The sequence below is a fragment of the Canis lupus genome, chromosome 21, assembly GCF_011100685.1.
Source record: "Canis lupus familiaris isolate Mischka breed German Shepherd chromosome 21, alternate assembly UU_Cfam_GSD_1.0, whole genome shotgun sequence".
Lineage (NCBI taxonomy): Eukaryota > Metazoa > Chordata > Mammalia > Carnivora > Canidae > Canis > Canis lupus.
Window position 1 is genome coordinate 27147045 of NC_049242.1, and position 26577 is coordinate 27173621.

The window sequence follows — 26577 nt, forward strand, 5'->3', positions numbered from 1 at the left end:
CCTCTGAGCCTGACAACTTGATAAGATATTGTCTTCTTTGCTCTTGAGGCCCATACTTCACCCTGTCCTAGCATTTATCACATGTTGTAATAGCTGCATGTTTTGTCTCAATTTCTCCCCACCCCTGAAATTCTGAGCTGTGCCTTGTTTATTCTGTGTCTTATTATCTCCAGTGCTTAGCACAGGATCTGGCACATGGCAATCACTCAATCAATAATTACTGGAAAAACATCAGTATATCAATCAAAATCCAAGATCACACTTTTTTATTGCACTGCATTTCCCCAGGTGAAGGCAGCAGAGTAGCTCTGATGGGCACTGATTACCAGTTCAAACTTTGCAAGTCTGTGGGACTTTTATTGACTCTGGTCCTATGTGGGAAGTGGAGGGGCAGGGACTTGAATCCCTGGAACTCTGTTTAGGGGTGGTTTTTGGGGGCAGGCTGACTTGAGTGAATAGAGTGGGACAGGGAACCTCACTCTACTTTTTTTGAGTTCGGAAAAGAGAGAATTTCTGTTCTCATTTTGGCTATTCTAAAATGAGTGGCCAAGGCCCTACAAGGGTTCATCTGCTTTATCAAATCCAAACAAGGTAGGGGGGAACTGAGGATGTGGATGATTTGGGGTGGAAGTGATTCTAGGGCTACCACACTCATGAAGTATTTTTAAAAAAAAATTTTTTTTTTATTTATGATAGTCACACACAGAGAGAGAGAGAGAGAGAGGCAGAGGGAGAAGCAGGCTCCATGCACCAGGAGCCCGACGTGGGACTTGATCCTGGGTGTCCAGGATCGCGCCCTGGGCCAAAGGCAGACGCCAAACCGCTGCGCCACCCAGGGATCCCACACTCATGAAGTATTAAGGAAAGCGCCCCCCTCTCATGAACTGAGTGATGAGATTCTATAGTTCTTGTCCACCACAGTATTGGCTTCATTGCCCCTGAAGTCAGCCTTCCCTCTCTGTGCCTGGGAGTAGGAGTCAGAAGCTTCCAGGTATTCCAGGATCCCTCAAAGGATATTCTCTTCTAGATGTTCCCACAGAGGCTGGCAAGGGCACCAGAGATCCCTACACTGCTGCATAATTTGTCTCAATGCATGGTGCATTCTGTGTGTTTAGCCCAGACAATGGCAATAACTATGAATCCCTTCTTCCATTCTATGCTTGTTTACCTTCCCTGCTGCACCTAAACAGGGAGAGCTGGTTAGGTATCCTGAATCCTGGAGAGGCCTTCTCGACTCATAGGTTCTCAGAGTTTAGATTTCTTAGAGATTTACATGAAAATAATCCTTATAAAACATCGGTCCATTCTTAAGGAGACTGGGAAAGGACAGGGCAGTAGCCTGGTCTATTGGAAAGCATATGGATTTGGCATGGAGAGCTCTAATTAGCCCTCAACATCCTTATTAGTCAAATGGGATTAATAATACCTGCCTATCAGATTGATGAGAGACTCATTATATAAGAAGGAAGTACTTGGTAGAGGATAAAGTTTTTTAATATCCACTGTGGGACCTACCCAGAGTCAGCCAGAGGAATTGGGGCTGAAAGGAAAGTTCCCAAGTCCTAGTTCAGGGAGGTCCTTTTTGCTGCCCTCTTGAGTTCCCTTCCAAGCATCTACCAGGGCCAGCTGTCCTACTTACTAAGCTCTTCTACCCTTCCTCTTGGGAAGATTTTATTACTTTCAGAAAGTGCAGCACAATTAAGGGCAGCCCAGAATAGTAGAAAAAGTACAGGTCTTGATGTTAGACAGTCCAGATTAAATTTCCGCTTTACTAGTCAACTGTTAATAACACTCTGGGAATATTATTTAATCCCTTGGGACCCTGTTTTCTGAGCTTTAATATAGAGAATAGAATTCCTATCATGTAGAATTGTTCTTAGTTTAGAGAAAATCTTTTTACAGTGTCCAACATTTTGTAGACATTGAGTTATTTCTGTTATCATAAAAAGCAATAAAATCAGCATTGAGAATGACCTCATTATTATTCTCTTGGATCAGAAGAAGTAGAGTTTGTAGCCCTGGTCAACCTCCCTGACTGCCTTTCCATCAGTCTCTGAGAAGAATGTGAGGATGGACTGGTCATAAGGGCTGAGCTGCCACTGGGGGACAGAGTCCTGGAAGCCAGGAGGAAGGAATGAGGATTGAAGGACTCAAAGTGTATTTTTACCCTGTGTAGCTGACAGCTTCTGCTCCCTCCATCCTCAAGAAAGATCCAAGATGTCCTTCATAGTTCTCCAAGGTATATGGCTGGGACTTGCTGAGATAGTTTAACTTTTTCAGAGAAAATCCCAGGTCTATTCCCTGGGGCTAGGGGAGTGCAAGCTTTCAGGAAAAAAAAAAAAAGGAAGAAAGAGAAAAAAAAGAAAACAAAGAAAGAAAAAAAAACTTTGTTTATTTTCCTTGAGTATTTTTTATTTCAAAATAGAGTGACGTAGTTCCGATTTCTCTCTGAGTGTGTGCAAATGGTTTTAATTACCAACAGCCCATTTATTTTTTTCACACGTTTTATTTATTTTTTTATTGGTGTTCAATTTGCCAACATATAGAATAAGACCCAGTGCTCATCCCATCAAGTGCCCCCCCTCAGTGCCCGTCACCCAGTCACCCCCACTGCCTGCCTACCTCCCCTTCCACCACCCCTTGTTCGTTTCCCAGAGTTAGGAGTTTCTCATGTTCTGTCTCCCTTTCTGATATTTCCCACTCATCTTTTCTCCTTTCCCCTTTATTCCCTTTCACTATCCTTTATATTCCCCAAATGAATGAGACCATACAATGTTTGTCCTTCTCCGATTGACTTGTTTCACTCAGCATAATACTCTCCAGTTCCATCCACGTTGAAGCAAATGGTGGGTATTTGTCGTTTCTAATGGCTGAGGAATATTCCATTGTATACATAAACCACATCTTCTTTATCCATTCATCTTTCGGTGGACACTGAGGCTCCTTCCACAGTTTGGCTATTGTGGACATTGCTGCTAGAAACATCGGGGTGCAGGTGTCCCGGTGTTTCATTGCATCTGTATCTTTGGGGTAAATCCCCAGCAGTGCAATTGCTCGGTCGTAGGGCAGATGTATTTTTAACTCTTTGAAGAACCTCCACACAGCTTCCAGAGTGGCTGCACCAGTTCACATTCCCACCAATAGTGCAGGAGGGTTCCCCTTTCTCCACATCCTCTCCAACATTTGCAGTTTCCTGCCTTGTTAATTTTCCCCATTCGCACTGGTGTGAGGTGGTATCTCATTGTGGTTTTGATTTGTATTTCCCTGATGGCAAGTGATGCGGAGCATTTCCTCATGTGCTTGTTGGCCATGTATAGACATGCTTCCTCTGTGAGATTTCTGTTCATGTCTTTTGCCTATTTCATGATTGGATTGTTTGTTTCTTTGCTGTTGAGTTTAATAAGTTCTTTATAGATCTTGGAAACTAGCCCTTTATCTGATACGTCATTTGCAAATATCTTCTCCCATTCTGTAGGTTGTCTTTTAGTTTTGTTGACTGTTTCTTTTGCTGTGTAAAAGCTTCTTATCTTGATGAAGTCCCAAAAATTCATTTTTGCTTTTGCTTCTCTTGCCTTCATGGATGTATCTTGCAAGAAGTCACTGTGGCCAAGTTCAAAAAGGGTGTTGCCTGTGTTCTCCTCTAGGATTTTGATGGAATCTTGTCTCACATTTAGATCTTTCATCCATTTTGAGTTTATCTTTGTGTATGGTGCAAGAGAGTGGTCTAGTTTCATTCTTCTGCACGTGGCTGTCCAATTTTCCCAGCACCATTTATTGAAGAGACTGTCTTTTTTCCAGTGGATAGTCTTTCCTGCTTTGTCGAATGTTAGTTGACCATAAAGTTGAGGGTCCACTTCTGTATTCTCTCTTCTGTTCCATTGATCTATGTGTCTGTTTTTGTGCCAGTACCACACTGTCTTGATGACCACAGCTTTGTAGTACAACCTGAAATCTGGCATTGTGATTCCCCCAGCTATGGTTTTCTTTTTTAATATTCCTCTGGCTATGTGGGGTCTTTTCTGATTCCACACAAATCTTAAAATAATTTGCTCCAACTCTCTGAAGAAAGTCCATGGTATTTTAATAGGGATTGCATTAAACGTGTAAATTGCCCTGGGTAACATTGACATTTTTACAATATTAATTCTTCCAATCCATAAGCTTGGAATATTTTTCCATCTCTTTGTGTCTTCCTCAATTTCTTTCAGAAGTGTTCTGTAGTTTTTAGGGTATAGATCCTTTAGCTCTTTGGTTAGGTTTATTCCTGGGTATCTTATGCTTTTGGGTACAATCCAACAGCCCATTTAGACTGGATAACATTGGTTTCTTCTGCGTGCCTTCTGGCAGGACTGTCGGAGATTGGGATGCTTCAGGGCTTGTGCCTTCTGGCTGGTCCCCCTACTACTCTTTCATTTTTCTTTTGCTGGAGTGTTCTGTGGCCTAGCCTGATATTTTCCACCAGTAGTAGGAACCCACTTTATAACACTGAAGTGCCTCTCTTCCCAGACAACTGAGTCCTCTTCTTGTTGTCTGATTTCTCCACATCAGTGCTTAGTCTTTGCCATTGTGAGAGATCAACTGCTAGTTACCGTGTGTGTGTGTGTGTGTGTGTGTGTGTGTGTGTATGAGTATATGCCCAGGGTGGGGTGGCAGTTTAGGTGATGAATAGGAGGAAATGAAGTTTTTGGAAACTTTGTACATACTCAGGGACCTTGTTCCCCATTTTAATGGAAAAAAATGTAAAAAGTGCTTTCTTTGTACATTGTGATACAGTTTTGCAACATCCTTTGACATGCCTTACCACATAATTTTGCATCAGCAATATAAGGTTGTTATTGTCTTCTGCATTTATTCTGAGCTGAGACTTGAATTTCCAGCCTCAGAATTCTGCTAACCACATCACTTGGCCCTGAGAAGTAATAGGGTGGAATATGCCAATCCATGATTCTTTCCCAGTGTTTCCTAAGGTGGCACATAGTGATCCCATTCTACCATGTGTGCTCATGTGAAATTTTTGGATGGTGTAGATATCTGGCCCTCTGGAGTAGCAGAGCATTCTTGCTGATGTCTGCAGAAAAGGGATCCTAGGTCACCCCATATTTCAAGCGTAAACTACACTGCATGTCTACTTTGCAGACACTACTTTGTCTCTATTTATGTAGAGCCAAGGCTTTGTACCTGCCCCATTCTCTGTGTATTCTCTCATGCCTTCTGGCTCCTTGGGTAAGAAAGGCCTTTTCTGTTTGACCCTAAATATTCTTGTTCCAAAATTAAGGCTACTCTGCACTGACCTTCTAAACATTCTTTCATTCTCCAGAGTCTCTATAGGTCATACAACTGGCAGTCCTTCCTACCTCCTTGTCTGTGCCATCCTCATTAGATGTCTGTTGAAGGATTCTTCTTTTGATAAAACTCACTTTTATTTTCAATAAATGTTAACTAAATACTAATTAATAAATATGGTAGGATTCCTGCCATTCAAGAATCCATAATTCAGGGGAAAACAAACATAGTAATGATTATAGTTCAGGAATGTAAATGCTTGAAAAGAGACCTAAAACACATTCTTGGGGAGCACAGGGCAGTAAATATTTAATTATACCCAGGGGTAGAAGGTTAGCAAAACAGCATAGGAGAAAGACAGTAAACCAAGTTGTGAAAGATGAGTAAGATTTTGCTCAGTGGGAAGTGAAGAAAGGGGATTTAGGAATATCTTGAAGGTATGAGAAGTAAAGAGGACAAAAAGACATAGAAGCATGAGACTGAATGCCACCTTCAAGAAACAGCATGCATTCTACTGTGGCTGGAGCACAGAGGCCATGGTCAGCAGTGGCGAGAGAGAAGCCTAGGGCCAGATATTGGAAGACAGAGTTTTTGCAACAATCTTAATCTTTTTTTCTAGAATTAATTTGGAACTTTGAGAGGTATTTTTTTTATACAATAGATAGTGAGCTGATTTCATTTGGTTGGAAGATTGTTGGAATTGTGCAGATGAAGAAGGATGCACTGGAGGCATGACAGACAGAATCAGAGCATCTGAGCTTGTGTGGCTGTTCAGGCCACCCCTACAGAAGAAAGAACATGCTAGAAGAAAACAGTAAACAACATATGTAATTATTGGCACATTTACTGTGTGTCAGGCATTGTGTTAAATGCTTTATAATCATCATCTGACTGAATCCTTACATTGAGCTCTGTTAGGCAGCAACTATTTTCCTCATTTTAATGATGGGGAAACTGAGATTTAGAAAGATTAAATGGTTTTCCCAGATGGCACAGCTAGTGAAATTGTCTACTAGGATATGAATCCAGGATTAATTTCAAAGTTCATAGTCTTAACAACCACCTAATACTGCCTCTGGAAGAGTTGTTTTTTGGACAGGGAGAATTTGATGTGTTTGAGAGACAGAAAGGTGATTCCTTTCAGTAAGACTTGGCACATTGTGATCCTGTTCTACCATGTGTGTTCATGTGAAATTTTTGGATGGCATAGATATCTGCCCCTCTGGCGTAGCAGAGCATTCTTGCTGATGTCTGCAGAAAAGGGATCCTAGGTCACCTCACCTTTTGAGCGTAAACTTTACTGCATGTCTACTTTGCATTTATGTAGAGCATAAATTCTGTGATCCAGAATTATGAATCTGGATCACAACAGACAATTCAAAGCTTGCTAACAAATTTGGGAATCAGTAGTTCATATATAACAAATGGATTTATCAAAAGAAACAAGATGGCCAAGGTGGAGGGTATGTAACAAGAGGAGAATGAGGGATAAAATACTGAGAGCATTATTATCTAAAAGTATACTTAAGGGTCAAGGAGAGGAGGCTGAAGATCCATAAAGGAGACTAAGAACTGGTAAAGAGAGAGAGATTAGGAGCAGCAGGAAGAGGAGGGAGAAATTTTTGAGAAGGAGGGAACTGCTCATAGTGTCATAGATTACAGAGAGGTCAGTAGGAAGATTAAGACACTGATGGCTTTGGCTTCTTTGCCTGAAATTCTAGGTTAAATATGGCTCCTTCTACCATCTCTCTCCAGCAGTTTGGATTAAACTTTCACTATCTGTTCTAAAACTCATGTTCCCAGTGCTTTGCTCTCTGGATGGTTTGAGGAGACCTCTGCATAATAGCTCAATAGTGACACAGAGATTACTGACACATCCTAAGCCCAGTGAATGGTATAAATCTTTCCTGATGCTGGCCATAAGTTCTTTTTCACACTTTGCTGCTCTCTGGCAACTTGTCTCAGTATTTCGCTAGTTTTCAGGATTGATTTTAGTGATATTAGTGATTAGGCTGGGCCTTGAGTTATGAATGACATGCGCACAACTGCTCTCTGGCAATTCCCATCCCAGTTGTCAAGATCTTAGGAATCTGACCTTTCTTTTTTCTTCCCAAGATAAGATTATCTTAGATATATCCTAGCAGTAAGTGACATTATATCCATAATGGAAAGAGGAGATATCTTGTTCCCAGATTATTATTTTCATGTATATAATGAGTATAGTATAAATCTATATAATCATAATATAATAAATCATAGAAGTACATGAATATTTATGGATGGAAAAATGGAAAGGAAGAAGTAAGTTAACTCTATAATTATTTCAATAGAGAGAAAGGATCTGAGAAAACTCAAGTCTGATATTTTCCATCTCAACAGTATCTACTTAGATCCATCACTTTTGTAGCCAGATTCAGGGATCTGCTATAGGATTGGTTTTTCCTGCAGTGCTTCTAATGCTACCATCTTTCAGATTTAGTTTCCTGTGTCAGTCCTACTCTTACACTTGGTGGATCCCCTAGAAACAGAGCTTGAGATGGTGATTCTTTTTTAAATGATACAATGACAAATGACTGTCTTGAGAAGAGGAGTGAGAGAAGCAGGATAGAGGAGAGGAAGAAAGCTAAGCAAGGCTGTGGTCTCAGCAAGGTCTGGTTCTTCAGGAAGTTCTGAAGAACACAGTGCAAGATTTGGTCTTACCTAAAGGCAAAGCAGTTGGCCTTTTGGCCCTTTGAGTCAGACAATCACTGACCTCTAGATTTGTCCTAGAGGATAGTATAACTTCTGGGTGAAGTGTCTCTCATTTGATCAAGGATAATTTTGTGGGGAAAGGGAGAACTGTGAGCCTTTATCACTCAAATGGATATATATATATATAGGTTTGGTGATGGGGATTTAGTGGGATACCAGTGGCATCCAGTGCAGCCATTGTTTGTTTTGTGATATAAACTGGGTAGTCTGGACAATGTAAGACTCCAGATGGACATTTGGGCAAGAGTAAAATGTAGAGTTAGAGTTTAGAATAAAGTTAGTATGTCAGTTTAAAACTGTAGATTAGGGTTTATCATAATAAAATAGGTAGTATTAAGTTTTAGATCAAGTTTGAAATAGCTACCAGAATTAAGTGTTAGATTAATGTTCAAGTTAGGGTAAAGGTTAGAATTGGAAACATCATTAATATTAATGATAAAATTAGGTTACAGTGTTGCTCTGTGTTAGTACTGCTACATTTGGATTGGAATTAGTTTTATAGAATTACAGTTGGTATTGAGCATAGAGGAGCATATGGGTAGGAAAGGGTAGAGGAAGTGATGGGATTTGTTATCATCTAAGTCTGATGTATACTCAGTCAGTATAGTCAATAGTCAACAACCATTTTTGGTGAATTAAATGACTTAAAATATACTTAGAATTTTTGTCCTAGTATTTCTGTTGTTTTTAGAATTGACTTTAGAGGTAGGATTAGTAATTAGAACTGGGTCTTGAGTTACAAATGGTGGTTAAATTGAGTTTAGAATAGAATCAGAGTGTGGATAGGCAATGAAGTTAGTTTGGGTCAGAGAATAGGACATCAAGTTGGAGGGGAAAAAGCATGATATTGAGATCCTGGAGCATCTGACAATGGCTTGTTTTTGTATTCCAGTGTCTAATTGCCTGGCACTGGTTGAGGCTCAGCTTCTTCACTATGGTGGACCCCAATGGCAATGAATCCAGTGCCACATATTTTATTTTAATAGGCCTCCCAGGCTTGGAAGAAGCTCAGTTCTGGTTGGCCTTCCCCTTGTGCTCCCTCTACTTTATTGCTGTATTGGGTAACCTGACAATCATCTACATTGTGCGGACTGAGCACAGCCTACATGAACCCATGTATGTTTTTCTTTGCATGCTTTCTGGCCTTGACATCCTTATCTCCACCTCATCTATGCCCAAAATGATGGCCATCTTCTGGTTCAATTCCACTACCATCCAGTTTGATGCTTGTCTACTACAGATGTTTGCCATCCATTCTTTATCTGGCATGGAGTCCACAGTACTGCTGGCCATGGCCTTTGACCGCTATGTGGCCATTTGCCACCCACTACGCCATGCCACTGTACTAACATTGCCTCGTGTTATGAAGATTGGCATGGCTGCTGTGGTACGGGGTACTGCACTTATGGCACCCCTGCCTGTTTTTATCAAACGACTGCCTTTCTGCCACTCCAACATTCTTTCCCATTCCTACTGCCTACACCAAGATGTCATGAAGCTGGCTTGTGCTGACATCCGTGTCAATATCATCTATGGCCTCATTGTCATCATTTCTGCCATTGGCCTGGACTCACTTCTCATCTCCTTGTCATATCTACTTATCCTCAAGACTGTGTTGGGCTTGACACGTGAAGCCCAGGCAAAGGCATTTGGCACTTGTGTCTCTCATGTATGTGCTGTTTTCATATTCTATGTACCTTTCATTGGATTATCTATGGTGCACCGCTTTGGCAAGAGACATGACTCCTTCCTGCCCATCATTATGGCCAACACCTACCTACTTGTACCTCCTGTGCTCAACCCCATTGTTTATGGAGTCAAGACAAAGGAGATCCGGCAGCGTATCCTTCGTCTTTTCCATGTGACCAACCATACTTCAGATCTCTAGGTGTCAATGAAAACTTCCTTTTTACTCAGTTTTTCAATTCAGATTTTAATATCAACATTTTGGAAGACAGTATTAGGAAAAAAATCTTCCCTAGTAGAAACACAACTGATTCTTTTTTTTTTCTTTTTACAACTGATTCTTTAAATATGAAACTGGTTGGAGAATTTCTCTATAGGATAGGGGCAGAACTATATACTACTGATCCCCATTTTAAAATATTATTTTCCCTTTATAATTCTCTCTATATAATTATTAGAACCCTGAGGTAGTTGTAGCTGGAGGGTTATTATTTCCCACTTAACCATTTAGTACAGATCTCTAATTGCTTTCACTGATAGTCCTTAGCATTCTAAGTTGAAGATGGCATTCTAAGATGAAGATGGCACATCTTTGATTTTGATCAAAGGATTAAGCATGGCAAAGTAAAATAAACACAAGAGCATAATACAGTCAGATAATCTGGCTTAAAACTGTTATTTCTTCTTCAGAATGCCTAACCATATTGGATCCTAGGAAAAGAAATATAGCTTGATCTCCTTCTTCAAGATAATCTTCACAGAGAATAAATACTTTCTGTTCTCTTGGGCACCAGCCCTTAAGAGGGGAATTAGAAATGGAACCTTGAAAAGACTAGTTACCTACAAAACTCTGTTTTGAGAGTTTTCACAGCTCATGGACACTTTTCTATGCTTATTTTCCTTATCAACTTTTTGATCTAGGCAGTAATATGTTTAGTATCACTATTATGCTAGTGGGGAAACTGTTAACGGGGATCAGTGGATTATATGAGGTCACAAAGAATTGTCTTTTGATGCTCAATCCCATACTGTGGGGAGGGACTATCAGAGAAATCCATGAGGTAGTAAGTTAGACATTTCCAGAGTCTTGTATTTTTTAGAGGAGGTATTTAATTTCCTTCCTAACTCATTTAGCATTGCATATAGGAATTTCCTGTTATTTTCCACCTACCTGGGTAGCAGCAGCAGAAGTATGTTTGGGTCATTCCCAAAAAGTGGCTAGTTTGGAAAATAGTGTAGTTAGAAGTGGAGGAACTCACTGGATACCTGGAGAGACACTTTATGGAGAAATGCAGTTGAGAACACCTAGAAGCACATGTCAGAAATGGTGGGTCTCTCACAGACCAGGACCAAGAGCAGGAAGCATCATGAGGCTGAGCAAAGCCAGTGGCCCATGTGGCTAGCCAGAAATCAAGATTAGGACAAGCATGGCTCCAAAGAAACTGAGTAGTTCATATAAATGGACACCACATATCTCCTAGGCTCTGAATGGCCTGCCAGGGAAGCCCAAGCATTAGTGCTTGTAAAACAAGACTGTAGGAGAAGTGCTAGCTATACTTAGCATGAATATGGTCCCAGAGGTCTATGTATGAGCCTCATAAGGTAGACACGACACTTCTAGAAGGAAGCAGAATGGTAAGGAGAAGGTATGGGTGCAGTGGGAATAGACGGGGCAGAAATGAGACTACCACCCATGAGGGTGCCATAGCAGGTCCAAAGAGAAGTACATGAGTGTGAGAAGCAGGTAGTATAGTAGAAAGCATAGTACAGAGCCAGCCAGAAATTCCTGGCTATAGCTGGAAGATTGCTTGGTAGAGAGAGTATGGAGAGAACACATCTGATTTCTTGAACTGGAAACTAAAAGATGAGAATTGTGAGCCATATGGAATCTGATATGCTCAGATGTGTGGTGGCCAGCAGGACTAGGAGTATAAACTAGAGTCAGTGCAGACTTTGGCTGTTTTAGATGGAGAAGTAGCCTCTTACCCAGTAGTACCCTGATACTGGGATTGAGAGAAAGAGAATGAAAGAGAAAGAGACAGATCCTCTTTCTTATTAGGAAAGCAGTATATGATCACTGTAAATAAACTTTTATACTCTCAAGATATAAATGTAAACTTATTACATTAAAAGACGAACACTCGGGATCCCTGGGTGGCGCAGCGGTTTGGCGCCAGCCTTTGGCCCAGGGCGCGATCCTGGAGACTCGGGATCGAATCCCATGTCGGGCTCCCGGTGCATGGAGCCTGCTTCTCCCTCTGCCTATGTCTCTGCCTCTCTCTCTCTCTGTGACTATCATAAATAAATAAATAAATAAATAAATAAATAAATAAATAAATAAAATTTAAAAAAAGACAAACACTGTTAGAATTTTGGTGATTATTTGTCCAGATTTTTGTTTTAAGTAGGTTCCATGCCCAGCATGGAGTCCATCATGGAACCCACTCCAGGCCTGAATCCACCACCTCAAGATCAAGACGAGCTGAAATCAACAACTGGATGCCTAATTAACTGAGCTTCTTGAGGCACGCTTCTCCAGATTTTTTATACATGTTTGTATGCATGCTTCTGTATGGACATATGATGAATGAATGTATGCATGCTTCTGTATGGACATATGATGAATACACTCATATGATGAGTGTATCTGTTTTTATATTTGAAAGCCTATTGGAGACGTGGATAATAAACAGATGAATCAGACACATTTTAATTTTTTTCTAAAGATGCAGCCACTAGATTTTAGAAGGGATTTCAAGTTTGTGATAGTTTATATGTTCAGGAAAAGTTTCATGGCTTTGATCTTAAGTGACATAGCCATTTTGTGAGTATAAACACACATACACCACCACCACCACCCCTACCACCACCTTATTTATGTAATTTCTTAATAAATACTAAATGCCAATTATAGAGACAAAACTATAGAAGGGCTCCTTTGGCTTCTTCCTCACTTATTTCATGAATACTCACTGGGTCACCTAGAAGGGCCTAGAGTTAAGGACTAGAATGAGAGGGATTGGCTGCCACTTTTAGGAGATTTGGCTGGAAGTTACGGTATGTTCTGGACAAAGTCCTTCATCATGTGCCTTTCACATGGGTATCTTTTTACCTTACCCATTTCCTTTGTTTGGACATTGCTATTTCTGTCCCTACCATCTCAGCCACTTGGATCTTTGTTAGGTCCTGGAGAAGTCCGAATGATATTAGATCTCAGTCTATAAGTTACCTGTTTTTTAGGTTTATTTAGAAATGTATCATAAACATGTTTGTGTTCTCCATTTTGACAACTAGTGCTCTAGTCCAGACAATTACCTCTTGCTTAGAGGATTGCTATATCTCCACATTTGTCTTCTTGCCTTGAATATCTTTGGCATAGTCCTAAATCCCATGTAGTTTGCTGGAGTTTTTCCAAACACAATTCTGATTATCTTGCTCCCCTACTTAAAATCCACTGAGGATCTTTTATTGCCTACCATATAGCATAACATTTTAGAATGACAGTAGGCCATTCTTTTTCACATTTACACCTGTTCGCATCTTATTTTTTTCAGTGTAATATCTCTAATTTTTCCATATAGTATGTTTTTCAGTTACCAGCGCTTACTGTCAATGATTTCATTCACTTTTAAATCCTCTGTTTCACTATTTCCTTTGAACTACTTTTTGCCATTTTTTCTTTGTTGTAACACCTTAAATTTTTTTAAATCTTTACTTCTTTAATATTTTTTTATTGGAGTTCTATTTGCCAACATATAGCATAACACCTAATGCTCATCCTGTCAAGTGCTCCCCTAGGTGCCCATCACACAGTCACCCCATCCCCCCGCCCACCTCCCCTTCCACTAGCCCCCATTTGTTTCCAGAGTTAGGAATCTCTCATGTTCTGTCATCCTCTCTGACATTTCCCACTCATTTTCTCTCCTTTCCTCTTTAATCCCTTTCACTACTTTTTAATATTCTTATTATTTCAATTGAATTTTATTTATTTAATTTTTTTAATAAATTTATTTTTTATTGGTGTTCAATTTGCCAACATATAGAATAACACCAAGTGCTCATCCCATCAAGTGCCCCTTTCAGTGCCCATCACCCAGTCACCCCCACCTCCTGCACACCTCCCCTTCCACCACCCCTAGTTCTTTCCCAGAGTTAGGAGTCTCTCAATTTCTGTCTCCCTTTCTGATATTTCCCACTCATTTTCTCTCCTTTCCCCTTTATTCCCTTTCACTATTATTTATATTCCCCAAATGAATGAGAACATATAATGTTTGTCCTCCAATTGACTTGTTTCACTCAGCATAATACCCTCCAGTTCCATCCACGTCAAAGCAAATGGTGGGTATTACTCTAAAGGCTGAGTAATATTCCATTGTATACATAGACCACATCTTCTTTATCCATTCATCTTTCCAAGGACACCGAGGCTTCTTCCACAGTTTGGCTATTGTGGACATTGCTGCTAGAAACATCGGGGTGCAGGTGTCCCGGCATTTCATTGCATCTGTATCTTTGGGGTAAATCCCCAGCAGTGCAATTGCTGGGTCGTAGGGAAGATGTATTTTTAACTCTTTGAGGAACCTCCACACAGCTTTCCAGAGTGGCTGCACCAGTTCACATTCCCACCAACAGTGCAGGAGGGTTCCCCTTTCTCCACATCCTCTCCAACACTTGCAGTTTCCTGTCTTGTTAATTTTCCCCATTCTCACTGGTGTGAGGTGGTATCTCATTGTGATTTTGATTTGTATTTCCCTGATGGCAAGTGATGCAGAGCATTTCCTCATGTGCTTGTTGGCCATGTCTATGTCTTCCTCTGTGAGATTTCTGTTCATGTCTTTTGCCCATTTCATGATTGGATTGTTTGTTTCTTTGATGTTGAGTTTAATAAGTTCTTTATAGATCTTGGAAACTAGCCCTTTATCTGATACGTCATTTGCAAATATCTTCTCCCATTCTGTAGGTTGTCTTTTAGTTTTGTTGACTGTATCTTTTGCTGTGTAAAAGCTTCTTATCTTGATGAAGTCCCAAAAATTCATTTTTGCTTTTGCTTCTCTTGCCTTCATGGATGAATCTTGCAAGAAGTTACTGTGGCCAAGTTCAAAAAGGGTGTTGCCTTTGTTCTCCTCTAGGATTTTGATGGAAACTTGTCTCAGCAATCAGACAACAAAAAGAAATAAAAGGCATTCAAATTGGCAAAGAAGAAGTCAAACTCTCCCCCTTTACCAATTACATGATACTCTACATAGAAAACCCAAAAGCCATTGCTGCTATAAACATCGGGGTGCAGGTGTCCCGGCGTTTCACTGCATCTGTATCTTTGGGGTAAATCCCCAATAGTGCAATTGCTGGGTCGTAGGGCAGGTCTATTTTTAACTCTTTGAGGAACCTCCACACAGTTTTCCAGAGTGGCTGCACCAGTTCAAATTCCCACCAACAGTGTAAGAGGGTTCCCTTTTCTCCGCATCCCCTCCAACATGTGTTGTTTCCTGCCTTGTTAATTTGCCCCATTCTCACCGGTGTGAGGTGGTATCTCATTGTGGTTTTGATTTGTATTTCCCTGATGGCAAGTGATGCAGAGCATTTTCTCATATGCATGTTGGCCATGTCTATGTCTTCCTCTGTGAGATTTCTGTTCATGTCTTTTGCCCATTTCGTGATTGGATTGTTTGTTTCTTTGGTGTTGAGTTTAATAAATTGTTTATAGATCTTGGAAACTAACCCTTTATCTGATATGTTTATGTATACAATGGAATATTACTCAGCTATTAGAAATGACAAATACCCACCATTTGCTTCAACGTGGATGGAACTGGAGGGTATTATGCTGAGTGAAGTAAGTCAGTCGGAGAAGGACAAACATTATATGGTCTCATTCATTTGGGGAATATAAATAATAGTGAAAGGGAATATAAGGGAAGGGAGAAGAAATGTGTGGGAAATATCAGAAAGGGAGACAGAACGTAAAGACTGCTAACTCTGGGAAACGAACTAGGGGTGGTAGAAGGGGAGGGGGGGGGGGTGGGAGTGAATGGGTGACGGGCACTGGGGGTTATTCTGTATGTTAGTAAATTGAACACCAATAAAAGATTAAAAAAAAAAGAAAACCCAAAAGCCTCCTCCCCAAGTTTTCTAGAACTCATACAACAATTTGGAAGTGTGGCAGGATACAAAGTCAATGCCCAGAAGTTAGTGGCATTTCTATACACTAACAATGTAACTGAGAAAAGAGAAATTAAGAAGTCAATCCCATTTACAATTGCACCCAAAAGCATAAGATACCTAGGAATAAACCTAACCAAAGAGGTAAAGGATCTATACCCTAAAAACTATAGAACACTTCTGAAAGAAATTGAGGAAGACACAAAGAGATGGAAAAAGATTCCATGCTCATGGATTGGCAGAATTAATATTGTGAAAATGTCAATGTTACCCAGGGCAATTTACACGTTTAATGCAATCTCTATTAAAATACCATGGACTTTCTTCAGAGAGTTAGAACAAATTATTTTAAGAGTTGTGTGGAGTCAGAAAACACCCCACATAGCCAGGGGAATATTAAAAAAGAAAACCATATCTGGGGGCATCACAATGCCAGATTTCAGGTTGTACTACAAAGCTGTGTTCATCAAGACAGTGTGGTACTGGCATAAAAACAGACACATAGATCAATGAAACAGAATAGAGGATCCAGAAATGGCCTCTAACTCTAGGGTCAACTAATATTCCACAAAGCAGGAAAGACTATCCACTGGAAAAAGGACAGTCTCTTCAATAAATAGTGCTGCGAAAATTGGACATCCACATGCAGAAGAATGAAACTAGACTCTATTGCACCATACACAAAGATAAACTCAAAATGGATGAAAGATCTTAATGTGAGGCAAGTATCCATTCATCTTTTGATGGACACTGATGCTCTTTCCACAGTTTGACTATTGTGGACATTGCTGCTATAAACATTGGGGTGCAGGTGTCCTGCCATTTCACTGCATCTGTATCTTTGGGGTAAAACCTCAACAGTGCAATTACCGAGTCATAGGGCAGATCTATTTTTAACTCTTGGAGGAACCTCCACACAGTTTTCCAGAGTGGCTGTACCAGTTCACATTCCCACCAACAGTGCAAGAGGGTTCCACTTTCTCCACATCGTCTCCAACATTTGTTGTTTCCTGTCTTGTTAATTTTCACCATTCTCACTGGTGTGAGGTGGTATCTTTTTGTGGTTTTGATTTGTATTTCACCTGGGGCCAGTGATGCGGAACATTTTCTCATGTGTTTGTTGGCCATGTGTGTGTCTTCCTCTGTGAAATTTCTGTTCATGTCTTTTACCCATTTCATGATTGGATTGTTTGTTTCTTTGATGTTGAGTTTAAGAAGTTCTTTATATATCTTGGAAACTAGCCCTTTATCTGATAGGTCATTTGCAAATATCTTCTCCCATTCTGTAGGTTGTCTTTTAGTTTTGTTGACTGTTTCTTTTGTTCTACAGAAGCTTTTTATCTTGATGAAGTCCCAAAAATTCATTTTTGCTTTTGTTTCTCTTGCCTTCATGGATGTATCTTGCAAGAATTTGCTTTGGCCAAGTTCAAAAAAGGTGTTATCTGTGTTGTCCTCTAGGATTTTGATGGAATCTTGTCTCACATTTAGATCCTTCATCCATTTTGAGTTTATCTTTGTGTATGGTGCAAGAGAGTGGTTTAGTTTCATTCTTCTGCATGTGGATGTCAATTTTCGCAGCACCATTTATTGAAGAGACTGTCCTTTTTCCAGTGGATAGTCTTTCCTGCTTTGTGGAATATTAGTTGACCCTAGAGTTAGAGGCCATTTCTGGATCCTCTATTCTGTTTCATTGATCTATGTGTCTGATTTTGTGCCAGTACCACACTGTCTTGATGAACACAGCTTTGTGTACAACCTGAAATCTGGCATTGTGATGCCCCTAGCTTGGGTTTCTTTTTCCATATTCCACTGGCTCTTCAGGGTCTTTTCTGATTCTACACAAATCTTAAGATATTTGTTCCAACTCTGTGAAGAAAGTCCATGGTATTTTAATAGGGATTGCATTAAACATTAAATTGCCCTGGTAACATTGATATTTTCACAATGTTAATTCTTCCAATCCATGATCATGGAATATTTTTCCATCTCTTTGTGTCCTCAATTTCTTTCAGAAGTGTTCTGTAGTTTTTAGGGTATAGATCCTTTAGCTCTTTGGTTAGGTTTATTCCTAGGTATCTTATGCTTTTGGGTGCAATTGTAAATGGGATTGACTTCTTAATTTCTCTTTCCTCAGTTACATTGTTAGTGTATAGAAATGCCACTGATTGATTGATTTTGTTTCCTGCCACACTCCTGAATTGCTGTCTGAGTTCTAGCAATCTTGGGGTGGAGTCTTTTGGGTTTTATATATACAGTATCATGTCATTGGTAAAGAGGGAGAGTTTGAGTTCTTTGCCAATTTGAATACCTTTGATTTCTTTTTGTTGCCTGATTGCTGAGGCTAGGACTTCCAGTACTACATTGAACAGCAGTGGTGAGAGTGGACATCCCTGTCTTGTTCCTGATCTTAGGGGAAAGGCTCCCAGTGCTTCCCCATTGAGAATGATATTTGCTGTGGGCTTTTCATAGATGGCTTTTAAGATGCTGAGGAATTTCCCCTCTATCCATACACTCTGAAGAGTTTTGATCAGGAATGGATGCTGTATTTTGTCAAATGCCTTCTCTGCATCTAATCAGAGGATCATTGTGTTTTGTCTTGTGATATGATCTATCACATTGATTGCTTTACAAGTGTTGAGCCAGCCTTGCATCCCGGGGATAAATCCCACTTGGTCATGATGAATAATATTTTTAATGTACTGTTGGACCCTGTTGGCTGGCATCTTGTTGAGAATTTTTGCATCTGTGTTCATCAGGGATATTAGTCTCCAATACTCCTTTTTTGTGGAGTCTTTGTCTGGTTTTGGAATTAAGGTGATGCTGGCCTCATAAAATGAGTTTGGAAGTATTCTGTCCCTTTCTATCCCTCGGAAAAGCTTAAGTAGAATAGGTATTGTTTCTTCTTTAAATGTTTGATAGAATTCCCCTGGGAAGCCATCTTGCCCTGGACTTTTGTGTCTTTGGAGGTTTTTGATGACTGCTTCAGTTTCTTCCCTGGTTACTGGCCTGTTCAGGTTTTCTATTTCTTCCTTTTTTTTAAATAATAAATTTATTTTTTATTGGTGTTCAATTTGCTAACATACAGAATAACACCCAGTGTTCATCCTGTCAAGTCCCCCCTCAGTGCCCACCACCCAGTCACCCCCACCCCACGCCCTCCTCCCCTTCCACCACCCCTAGTTTGTTTCCCAGAGTTAGGAGTCTTCCATGTTTTGTCCCCTTTCTGATATTTCCTGTTTCGGTTTTGGTAGTTTTTGGTTTTCCAGAAATGCATCCATTTCTTCTAGATGGCCTAATTTATTGGCATATAGCTACTCATAATATGTTTTTAAAATCATTTGTATTTCCTTGGTATTGGTTGTGATCTCTCCTTTCATTCATGATTTTATTGAGTCTTTTCTCTTTTGTTTTTAATAAGACTGGCTAATGGTTTATCTAATTAATTCTTTTTTAACTAATTAATTCTTTCAAAGCACCAACTCCTCGTTTTGCTGATCTGTTCTACAGTTCTTCTGGTCTCTATTTCATTGAGTTCTGCTCGAATCTTTATTAACCCTCTTCTGCTTGTTGTAGGTTTTATTTGCTGTTCTTTGTCCAGTTCCTTTAGGTGCAAGGGTAGCTTGTGTATTTGAGTTTTTTTCTGATTTTTTGAGGGATGCTTGTATTGTGATGTATTTCCCTTTTAGGACTGCTTTTCTTGTATCCCAATGATTTTAAACCATTGTATCTTCATTTTCATTAGTTTCCATGAATCTTTTTAATTTTTCTCTAATTTCCTGGTTGACCCTTTCATCTTTTAGTGGGATGCTCTTTAACCTCCACGTGTTTGAGTTACTTCCAAATTTCTTCTTGTGATTTACTTAAAATTTCAACGCATTATGATCTGAAAATTTGCAGGGGGCAATCCTAATCTTTTGGTATCCTTTGGGACCTGATTTGTGACCCACTATGTGGTCTATTTTGGAAAAAGTTCCTTGTGCACTTGAGAAAAATGTGTATTCAGTTGACTTGTTTCACTCAGCATAATACTCTCCAGTTCCATCCACGTTGAAGCAAATGGTGGGTATTTGTCGTTTCTAATGGCTGAGGAATATTCCATTGTATACATAAACCACATCTTCTTTATCCATTCATCTTTCGATGGACACTGAGGCTCCTTCCACAGTCTGGCTATTGTGGACATTGCTGCTAGAAACATTGGGGTGCAGGTGTCCTGGCATTTCATTGCATCTGTATCTTTGGGGTAAATCCCCAGCAGTGCAATTGCTGGGTGTTAGGGCAGATCTATTTTTAACTCTTTGAAGAACCTCCACAAGGTTTTCCAGAGTGGCTACACCAGTTCACATTCCCAGCAACAGTGCAGGAGGGTTCGCCTTTCTCCACATCCTCTCCAACATTTGTGGTTTCCTGTCTTGTTAATTTTCCCCATTCACACTGGTGTGAGGTGGTATCTCATTGTGGTTTTGATTTTGTATTTCCCTGATGGCCAGTAATGCGGAACATTTTCTCATGTGCTTGTTGGCCATGTCTATGTCTTCCTCTGTGAAATTTCTGTTCGTGTCTTTTGCCCATTTCATGATTGGATCGTTTGTTTCTTTGCTGTTGAGTTTAATAAGTTCTTTATAGATCTTGGAAACTAGCCCTTTATCTGATACATCATTTGCAAATATCTTCTCCCATTCTGTAGGTCGTCTTTTAGTTTTGTTGACTGTATCCTTTGCTGTGCAAAAGCTTCTTATCTTGATGAAGTCCCAATAGTTCATTTTTGCTTTTGCTTCTTTTGCCTTCGTGGATGTATCTTGCAAGAAGTTACTGTGGCTGAGTTCAAAAAGGGTGTTGCCTGTGTTCTCCTCTAGGATTTTGATGGAATCTTGTCTCACATTTAGATCTTTCATCCATTTTGAGTTTATCTTTGTGTATGGTGCAAGAGAGTGGTCTAGTTTCATGCTTCTGCATGTGGATGTCCAATTTTCCCAGCACCATTTGTGAAGAGACTGTCTTTCTTCTTTCCATTCTTTTATTATCTCTCTTCTTCTTTAGGATTCCTGGCCTTTTATTTTTTACTACTTTGTTTTAAATTTTGTTTTACACGTTTGTGGTCCTTTTTTTTCATTTCTTTCTGATCTAAGTTTCCAATATCTGGCCTCTGACTTGGCAGAATCACCTAGGGTGAAATTTATTTAGGTCGTGGTTGATATTCTTGACACAGCCCACTATACAGCCACTCTGCACTGAGCAAAATGGCTAGAAAGAAGAACTTGCGACAAAAGAAAGAATCATAAACAGTCCTCTCTGTCAAGAGTTACAGAATTTGGATTACAATTCAATGTCAGAAAGACAATTATAAAGCAATGTCCACAATAGCCACTGGAAGGAGCCTCGGTGTCCATTGAAAGATGAATCGATAAAGAAGATGTGGTCTATGTATACAATGGAATATTACTCAGCCATTAGAATCGACAAATACCCACCATTTGCTTCAACGTGGATGGAACTGGAGGGTATTATGCTGAGTGAAGTAAGTCAATCGGAGGACAAACATTATATGCTCTCATTCATTTGGAGAATATAAATAATAGTGAAAGGGAATATAAGGGAAGGGATAAGAAATGTGTGGGAAATATCAGAAAGGGAGACAGAACATAAAGACTCCTAACTCTGGGAAAGGAACTAGTGGTGGTGGAAGGGGAGGAGGGCACGGGGTGGGGGTGACTGGGTGGTGGGCACTGAGGGGGGCACTTGACAGGATGAGCACTGGGTGTTATTCTGTATGTTGGTAAATTGAACACCAATAAAAAATAAATTTATTATTAAAAAATGAGAGAAAAACGGGGGGACTGGGAGGTGATGGTGGTGATTAAGTTGTTGTGGAGGGAGAATGTAGTCTACCTGAGGGGTTCTAGATGGTGATCTTCTTGTTTATGAGTATATGAAGTTCTGTTGGCTATAAGATGCTCAGTCCCAAATTTATATAAGCCAGAAATACTTGTGGAGGGCCTCAACATTGACCACCATAACATAAATGAGATAAAAGAGGGGGCAGGGGATCCCTAGGTGGCTCAGTGGGTTGGTGCCTGCCTTTGGTCCAGGGCGTGATCCTGGAGTCCTGGGATTAAGTCCCACATAGGGCTCCCTGTATGGAGCCTACTTCTCTCTCTCTGTCTTTCATGAATAAATAAATAAAATCTTAAAAAAAGAGGGGGGCAGAATGGGAATGAGGAACCTCACAGAATGAACTAGTACAGTATACCACTTGGTTCTGGGTGCATACTGGTCATGTTTTAGAAGGTATTAACTTCCACCATTGTAGAACAAAAAGAGGCAGAGAAAACAAAAAACAAAAAACAAAAAAACATATTTTGTATATCTCCCAAAATTAAATTGATTATGTTGAAGGGAATCTAGAAGTGGAAAATATATCTAGGACCTGTTATTATAGAAATAGGAAAGTCAAAATGGAAGAATATTAAAAATCAAGAGGTGGTAAAATAATTTAGTTAAGGTGGGAAAAGAGAAAAAAATTGGAAATTTACAGTCTGATATAAAAACGAGTTGTACTGGGAAAACGTAGGTGAAAAAAAGGAGGGGTACCCTCTGGTTCTATATACTGTAAGTCCCTCGACTTTCCCTGGAGCTTTCCAGCACTGCTGGGCCAAGAACTTGCTCTTCCCCTGTTCCTCAGCTGGTCTTCTGGGTGATGGGCCTGCTGGGCTGATTCTCAGGTGTGGGCCCTTGGGGAGCTGCCCTGCCCCCTGCTGGTGCTGGGCTCAGTGGGAGCTCTTTTCCCCATGAGGCCTCTGTTCCCTGGCGGCCCCACTCTGTCCCAGGCACAGGGTGACTGACACCAGGAGGAACAACCCCACTGGCAGTGGCCAGGTCTCCATCCCTGGAGTCAGCTCCTGCAATAACTACCGCAGTCTCCCAGTCCTCACTGTCCTGGATGCTCCGAGGGTGGGGGGCACTGACCTGCCCAGCTTGGGGGCGCCCAGCGGCAGGAGAGTCCTTGCTGTCCTGTGCCCTTCCCGCCTCCGCCTGCCCCAGGGGAGCGCAGGATCTTGGGCTGTGTCCCCCATGCCCTGGGATCTGGAGCCTGTGCTGCTGGAATCGCACTCCCCGGCCGTGGCTTCCGAAGGCAGCAGGGCGCAGCCCCCTCCGCCTGGAGCCCCGGCGGACCGACCATCTGCTCCCGAGGCCCTGCTGGTGCGCGCTCCAACCCTTTACCGAGATTGCCCTTGGTGTGTGGTGCGCTCTCCCCAGGGGCGCACTTCTATTAGTGACTCTGGGAGACTAGAGGCTCCGCTGCCCCTCCTGCGATTCTCCTCAATTTCTCTGCTAAGTGCCTTAAAGTCCGGGAAGAATGTTTTAAAGTTCCTGCTTCTCTAGGACTGGGCCTTCTGTCCCTGAGTCGGGCCTTAGCCTGGCTCCTCGCGGGGGGGGGGGGGGGGGGGAGGCTCCTCCCCCACTGGATTATTTGATTATCCACCCCCCCCACCTTCCTACCTTGTTAGAAGCAAAAACCCTTCTCTCTGTAGCGTTCCAGCTATTCTCTCTTTAAATCTCAGGTCGAATTCATAGGTTTTCAGGATGATTTTAAAGTAATCTAGGTACATTGGTGGGGCCAGGTGAGTTGAGGCACCTACTCCTCCACCATCTTGCCCTTCAAACCGCATTCTGTAACATGTTATAAAATGAAGCTGTTTATCATTTTTTGGGGCCAAAAGAAGCCTTTTCCCTTCATTGCCCCCAGACCTCTTGGCTCATACTTTAAAACAGGACCATTTACAGTTCAGAAAAGTTTGGGTGAGACTTCTGCATCATACTTGTTCATATTAATAAGATATCCAATATTTAATTTAATTTAATTAAGTTGAGATAAGACTCTCTTGGGTGCAATGAACATACATGTGAAGGTTTAACCCTCTACTTGTTTGTCTTTAAGATAAACAGACCGAATTTAGGAAATGACCATGTTATACCATTGGTTTAGGATCTCAGAGTTGATGTTTATTGTTTATCTCTTAAGGTACAGTAGTCCCCTCTTTATCCACAGGGGATACATTCCAAAACCATCAGTGGTTGCTGGAAACTGCAGATAATATTGAACTTTATATATATATATTGTACTGTTTTTTCTATATATACATACCTATACATACCTAGGTTTGATTTATAAATTAGGTACCATATGAGATTAGCAACATAATTAATAATAAAATAGAACAATTATAATGTACCATAATAAAAGTTATGTGAATGTGGTGTCTCTTACTCAAAATATCTTATTGTATCATACTCACCTTTATTCTTGTGATGATGTGAGATGATAAAGTGTCTACAAGATGAGATGAAGTGAGGTGATTGATATAGGCATTATAATGTAGAATTAGGCAACTATTGACTTTCTGATGATGTGTCTGAATGTTATGTCTGCTTCCAGACTGTGGTTGACTGCAGATAACTGAAGCTATGGAAAGTGAAACCATGGGTAAGGTGGGGGTAGTAGCTTCTTGTCCATTCCCCTGACATCTCATAACTTTCTTTATGTTAGACTTGATCCAAAGAGAATGAAACTAATGGGGAGTCAGATTGGAGTCTGCCTTTTCCACTCCTGTGGAAGCTAATGGGGGTGTTAGACTTCACCATGGAAACTGGTAGGCAAGGGAGTCTCTTGGAAAAATGGACATTCCTGAGAAAGGTTACAGGAAGAGTTAGTGCTGAGGCAGGTGGCACCATATCACCATGTCATGAGCCAGCATCAACTAATTAACACATTTATGTATTTACTTATTCAGCATAAAGTAAGAATTATTTTTTGGGAGGGGGTGTTTAAAACAATACAGAAGAATAAGACAGAGAACCTGACCTTAGGGAGCTTTCATTTACTACATATTCTCTTAGCAATACCCATGTGGGCTTTTTCTTTGACCCCAAAGTATCCTTTATAATATCTGTCACTTAGAGCAGAATTGAGGTGGATGAGAGAAAGTCTACTTTAAATCATAGGTTCCAGGGTAGTTTGTATAGGAAGTAGATCTGCTTTTCTTCCAGAGTCTTCTTCCCAGACATGTCCAGAGCCCTGATTTACTTCTGAACCCATTTCCTCCTCTTCCTTTTCTTATTCTTCCTTTCATCTTTTTCCCCACCATAATAATAATTATTTTTTAAATTCATTTATTTATTCATGACAGAGAGAGAGATATTGAGAGAAAGGCAGAGACACAGGCAGAGGGAGAAGCAGGCTCTGTGCAGGAAGCCTGACATGGGACTTGATCCCGGGTATCCAGGATCACACCCCAGGCTTAAGGCGGCACTAAACCGCTGAGCCACTGGGGCTGCCTTCCCCCACCATAATTTCTAGGAAATCTGTTCCCTCCCTTTATTTTTAAGCTGTTCTTGTGAGTTATTTTATGTTAAAATATAGACATATAAATTTAGAGAGAAGCCACACTTTCAAAGGTAAGAAGTATGGAATTTGGGAGTAAAAATTGCGTCTAGTGAAAATCACCAGAAAAAGTATCTTTAGAAAAGATGAGTGATGGGAAGGAAGACTCTAAGAAAGAGTGAAAGATGATCCAGACTTAGGATGTTTTAGGTCTTTCAAGAAGTTTTCCATCTCATCTAAGTTGTGAAATTTATTAGCATAATATTTCTCATAATCCTTTTAATATCTGCAGCATCTGTAGTGAGGTCACCACTCTCATTCCTAGTATTGATAATTTGTGTCTTCTCTCTCTTTTTTTCTTTTCTGTTCAGTTTGGCTGGAGGCTTATCAGTCTTAATTCTTTTCTCAATGAAATAGATTTTGAGTTCATTGATTTTCTTTATTGTTTTCTTTTTTGTTGATTTTTCTCTCTTTATTATTTTCTTTCTTCTGCTTATATTGCTTTTAACTTCCTCTTTTTTTCTAGATTCTTAAGGTGGAAGCTGAAGTTACTGGGATATTTTTTCTTATATAGGTCCTGTACTGTTATACATTTCCTTATAAGTACTGCTTCAGCCTGCATATCACAAATTCAATATATTTCATTTTCATTCAGTTCAAAAAATTAGTAATTCCCCATTTCATTTTTGCTTTGACCTATAGTTATTGTAGATTCTGTGTCCAGGAGGTCTGGCATAGGGCTCAGGACGGGCACTGGGTGTTATTCTGTATGTTAGTAAATTGAACACCAATAAAAAATAAATTTAAAAAAAAAAGAAAGCTATAAATTTAAAAACACTCCATAAATGATTCTAATAGTTAGCAAGATTTGGGAGTCACCAGCTAAGATGGGAAGTATGAGATGGCAGATGGAGATAACATTGGCCATTTGAGGATGACTGGTAGCTGATGAGAGATCTTTCAGGACTTCAGTTTATTTGAGGTCTTGTGTGGTATGGAACAAAAAGACAATCTGGCTATAGAAGCATAGGAATCAGCTCTGCTTCTAAGGGTGCTATTTCCAAGGCTTAACAGGTTTTGTCTTCAGTATGATGTGAAAACAGTCTTAACCAAGAAATTCAAATAACAACCTCTGAAACATGATCTTCTATGTGATTCAGATTCATTTTGCTTCTCAATCTTCAGGTTCCCTGATAGGTATTCCCACAACACACTTCCTTTTTCTCTTGTAACACTCATTATGTTTGGGAAATGTTTATTTAATACAATATTTGCTACTGAGTTGTATGTGAATTTATGAGGACACAGTTTCATTG

General features: G+C 40.3%; 1 protein-coding gene and 1 long non-coding RNA gene across 2 annotated transcripts in view; both read left to right on the forward strand.

The window, feature by feature from the left end:
* Positions 1-26577, forward strand: part of LOC111091538 — a 91840-nt gene that overhangs the window by 23365 nt on the left and 41898 nt on the right. The window lies entirely within an intron of this gene.
* On the forward strand, positions 8969-9922 carry OR51E1 (olfactory receptor family 51 subfamily E member 1). Its single transcript, NM_001388690.1, is given in 1 exon segment — positions 8969-9922. A coding segment is annotated over 1 exon segment (954 nt).